We start from the raw sequence: 5,360 nt of genomic DNA on the forward strand, positions 1-5,360 counted from the left end.
ATAAGATCTCCTACTTAATCTATAAAATCACCAAAATTTCCTCTCTTATTTTCTCTCAACTTGTTTTTAAAATATCAATAACTACTAAATATTATAACTCTTTACGTAAATCCCCTTTTTCATTTTCAGATTTATTTTATTTTGCATACCTTTACTTTCTACACCTCTTAACTTAATTTCTGCACCATTTAATGAAGATAAAAATACCCTTTTGCCCCTAGGCCAAAAATTCTCTTAAAATATAAGTTTCTCCTAAACTCTTTTCCCTAGGCATTGAATCCACATCCATTCCATCCAAAACAACATTCCTACTGACAAACCAATATATCATATTGGTAAATCACTAATTTAATAACATACCAATCATGTGTTACACTTTATCAATAATAATATTAAGTAATCAACATAACAATTATAATTCTACGAAACACCTAAACATTAAACACCAATTACCAAGAAGCAACACTCATATCTCAAACCCACTTTATCCTTTAATAACTACATTTTTCTCGGGTCTTACATTCACCCCTCGTCAAAAGAATTTTTGTCCCCGAAAATTGACATACTTACCAAAAAGATAAGGATACTCCTTCTTCATAACTTCCTCAAACTCCCAAGTAATTTCCTGAGTAGCTTCATCCCGTAACACCTTCACTGTGCGAATGTCCTTCCCTCTCAACATCTTAGTTTGCACATTTAGCACCCTTACCGGTCTGACATCAATGGTTAAATCTTCTTTGACTAGAATGTCATCCACTTCCATCACATGACTTATATCTGGCACGTATTTCCTCAATTGAGACACATGAAAAACATTGTGCAAGTTCCCCAACTGAGGTGGCAGTACTATCTCATAGGCTATTGGACCAATTCTCCTAAGCATTTGATATGGTCCAATAACTTTGGCATTAACTTCCTTGACTTAATAACTCTCCCAACTCATGCTATTGGTGTCAATCGCATAAACACAAGATCTCTAACTTCAAACTCTAAAGGTCTCCTCCTTTGATCACTATATGACTTCTGTCTACTTCATGTTGCTCTCATACGTAGTTTGTTGTAACAACTCCGGACCTACAGTCACTAATTTACCATCCTAGAACCAACATAACGACGTCCGACACTTCCTTCCATACAAAGCTTCAAATGGTGCCATCCCTAGGCTAGAATGATAACTATTATTGTAAGTAAACTCTACCAAAGGTAGAATCTCGTTAAAGCTCGCTAGATGATCCAAAACACATGCCTTCAACAAATATTTGAAAGATTGAATGGTCCTTTCAAACTGTCCATCGGTCTGAGGATGATAAGCCGAGCTCAACCTCAACTGGGTACCTAAAGTTTGCCAAAACTTAGAGGTGAACCTCGAATCTCGATTTGAAACAATACATGCGGGCACTCCATGGAACCGTACATTCTCACGAATATACAATTCGGTCATTCTCCAATGACATTCGCTGATTTATCGACAAGAAATTAACACACTTAGTCAATCTGTCCACGATTACCTAAATGTTATTAGGTCCCTTCAATGACCTAGGCAAATGAGATACAAAATCCATATATATATATATATATATATATATATATATATATATATATATATATATATTGTCCCATTTCCACTAAGATATTTGTAACTACTGTAACATTCCTCCTGGTTTCCATTGTAACCTAAGACTCTAGCCTCCCTTACATCCTAGAGGTATGAAAGTCCTGGTTCATGGGTCCTAAAACCTAGGCAAGTTTGGCCCAAAATTACAATGAAATAAAATGCAAACGAAATAAAAAAAATGTTGAGGTGGACAATGGTGTTGTACTGACGTGACAGCTAGAGTTGTCAAATTTTTTCAAAGCTTTAAGGCCAACCCTGGCGTTTTCTATACTAAGGCCCATTTTGTTTGACTCACATTTGGTGAGGCTTTTCCAAAGCCCCTAGCCCCCAAAACCCCAGAAAATGGGTTGGGATTAAATTAGGGCCGGTTAGCCTCTTAGCCCTTAAAACCCCCATTTTTCTCTATTGACCCTGAACATCCCATTTTCTTCTTGACAATGCCTAAGAGCTCGACAACAATGGCAACACACAGTGTAGTCTACGGGCAGACGACAATGCTTGGTGGTACAGCCGACGACAACACATAGTGGAGTCAACGACATGGCAACACACGATGGTATAGGCGGCAGCGATACCGACAATCAAGTGGTTGAAAAGCGACGATCGAGTGGTTGAAAAGAAGAATCGTGAACGAGGTACTTATTGGGTTCTAGGTACTGATTTATAGTGAAGGGATTGCATACACTTGTTGTTGATAGGGGGAGCAATGTGATAGCTAAACCCAATCCCTGTTATGTTGTTTTTGATGATGACAACACATTAATAGCAACAACACATGAATGTTGCCATGTCACAATAGAAAAGTATTTATGTGTTGCGTTATACATATGTGAATTTGTACATGCTTACTGTGATAAATGCATATATTGTGACAAATGCATATGTTGGACATACTATGTGATTTATGCATACTATTGTGATTATGATGTGATTATTCTGTGTATGCACATAGTATATTTCTGCATAAAGAAAACCACATGCACAAAAGCATATCTTCATGACATAATCAATTACAGTGTTGTAGTAATCAATTAAGGTCATCAGACAACTTATGTTTTGAACTGTGGCAAAACAACTAGTTTGAATCGATTACATTAGTTGTTGAATCAATTAAAACTTATGTGTTTGCATATATCATTTTCAAATGTGTCGTGATGAGTTTTTGGGAAGAAAAAATTTTCAAAATATGTTTAAGCATTAAGATTAATCGATTACATGTGTTGTGTATTCAATTAAGCATGTTAAGTTTTGAAAACTATTTTTAGCTTAGTCAAAATGTTTTAATGGTCATATTTTTAAATGTGTTTGACTAACATTTAATAAAAATCGATTACATTAATTGAGCATTCAATTAAGAGCTGAGTTTGTTGTAATCTTGTTACATCTATTTAATGTAACCGTTTACATAAGTATAGTAATCGATTATTTTATGTCAGAACTGATACAAATTATATATGGACGCATTGTTTGAATTTTCTGTAACAACTGTTGATCAATTGTAAATTATCATATCTGATATTCTCTATGAGAAAAGTGTTACAGGTTGAACAAACGCTCCAAGAATCAAGAACGTGAAGAATTTGAAGAAACTTGAGGAATTCTTGAGAGGTAATTGACTGGACTGTATTGGCTAATCGTTTTAGCATGACTGAAGGTGCATCTATTTTGATCGGGAGAAGATTTTGCAATCTTTGATTTGATGTTTCCCTGGACGTGCGCGTCAAGAAGAAGAGTGGGGAGTTCTTGACTTTGAGAGGGGATTCTCAAAGGGTTTCTACAATAGGGACAAGGGGTTCTATGTTTGCATGTGTATTCTATTCTATATTTGATTGACATTTTGTAAGGTGTTTATTTGAGTGTGCTCTGTAAAGCCTTGGCTGTAATACTCTGATCATTATAGTGAAATACTCTCCGATTGATTGGGAGGGTGATTGGATGTAGGCATTGATGAACTAGGATAAAAACTGTGTTTGTTTTTCTCTCCTACCTCTTTACATTTCCAGTTTCATTGCATACATATTTGCTTACTGCACAAGAAAGATTTGAAGATCATTCATATTTGCGAAAAAGATTTAAAAAGTGTACGTTTTTATAAAACACCAATTCACCCCCTCTTGGTATTGAGAAACAAGGTTCATTAATTCTAACACTTGCTATGTTTCATTCAGAGGTTTTTTCATTACAAAAATAAATATTTGAGAATATTTTGAAGAAATTTATGTCAAATGTCATTGAAGATTTCAAAAAAAATTATTATGGGAAATAGCATTGAAAGAATTGTGTCATGTTGGCTCCTTTGTTCAAGAGTTTCACAAGTCCGAAAAGGCCATGGGCTATAGGAGTTTAATCATAGAAAAAATTGTGGAATTTCTGTTTCTTGACGATATTGTGGTGCCCTTTTCAATCAAAGTGGAAGCATTATCTAATATAGGCATCACTAGAATGAAAAATAAGGTAACATGTCTTCAAGGGATGAGAAAAGCAGTATTTGCCCATCTATCAAAGGTTTGTGTGGCCTATCTAACTCTAATACTTTATGTTCATCTTTGATAGAAGGTTATTTCATTTTTAGAATGCCCTTAGGTTTATTGTCATTGGGTATTTATTAAACATTTTTACTTACCTTTTATCCTTATTGTGGGTTTACTTTCTTGGATGTGATGTAAATTTTATGACATTTTTTAAACCAGGTCCATACAAATTCAAGGTCTTCTGAAGTTGCTGTTGAGCTTCTATTATGTGCATCTCAATACATAGGTACCAAAATCAACCTTCATTCTTACACTAACCACAATTTGCAACTCAGTTTTTTCAAACACTTTAAACTGCATAATATGAATTTCCAATTAACAAGCCAACCTATTCATTACCAAATAGGCAAAACACGTGCACATCAAAACTGATAGCTTTACAACTTTTGATTCAACTTAATAATACTCATACATGTAAAATGGACCAATTATTTAACTTTAATAAGGTGGCTGCTAAATTTTTATCCTTATTTTTGTTTTACAATAGACTTGAAGTAGAATATATACCCTTTTTAAATAGTGGTCCATAAGGAAGAGGTGGTTATTGTGTTTCGTTTGTTGCTGATATTACTGCATGCTTTGGCTTTGGGTTGCATTTATTTTTGCAATTTTTTGATGAAGGCTGTGAATATGGAAGCCGATATATTGAAAGCTTTGAGGTTTGAATTGGGTGGTCCAACGGTGAAGACATTCTTGAGGTGTGTTTTTCATTGCTAGTTATGTGATCTTGTTGCATTGGTTTATCTTGTTTTAGTTGTTTTATCTTTGCTTTTTGGTTCAGTCTTTACCTTTTGTCGTGGTTGCAGGAGGTTGTATGGAGTTGGTCAAGAGGGCATTGATGTAAGTTAACTCTTATTTTGAGCCATTTGTTAAAGCTTATTCATGAACATTGGAAGTAGTTTTATAACAATCAATTAACTATATCTGATAAATTGCCAATAATAGACTCAGTTACTCAGTTCAAAAGGCCATAACTGCTATTTGTTTTGGTAAATTTTTAGATTTGTGATTATGACTCTATCCTGGTAAATTTTTAGATTTGAGATTATGACTTTGGTCACTATTGTAGTCGCAATGCTTGTTGTGATTGTAGAACAAGTTCTTTATTCTCTTGACACTTTTAGGGAGTCTTTGGCTAGTTAAACTTTTTATTTAATTTTATGTATGTTTTATGGATTTTCTTTTTATTTACATACACCTTAATTTTTTTACAC

General features: G+C 34.2%; 1 protein-coding gene across 1 annotated transcript; it reads right to left on the reverse strand.

The window, feature by feature from the left end:
• Window positions 1–420: 420 nt before the first annotated feature.
• Window positions 421–883, reverse strand: LOC124837222 (uncharacterized). Its single transcript, XM_047312530.1, has 2 exons — window positions 571–883; window positions 421–431 (listed from the first exon to the last, which is right to left on the reverse strand). The coding sequence occupies exons 1-2, from the start codon at window positions 881–883 to the stop codon at window positions 421–423; spliced, it is 324 nt and encodes a 107-aa protein (XP_047168486.1).
• Between the last annotated feature and the right edge of the window lie 4,477 nt (window positions 884–5,360).

Source organism: Vigna umbellata, chromosome 5, assembly GCF_029865625.1.
Source record: "Vigna umbellata cultivar VRB3 chromosome 5, Vumbellata_1.0, whole genome shotgun sequence".
Taxonomy (NCBI): domain Eukaryota; kingdom Viridiplantae; phylum Streptophyta; class Magnoliopsida; order Fabales; family Fabaceae; genus Vigna; species Vigna umbellata.

Excerpts from the sequence above, each read along its gene's own strand:
- LOC124837222 (XM_047312530.1), bottom strand. The coding sequence starts at position 883 with ATGCTTAGGAGAATTGGTCCAATAGCCTATGAGATAGTACTGCCACCT.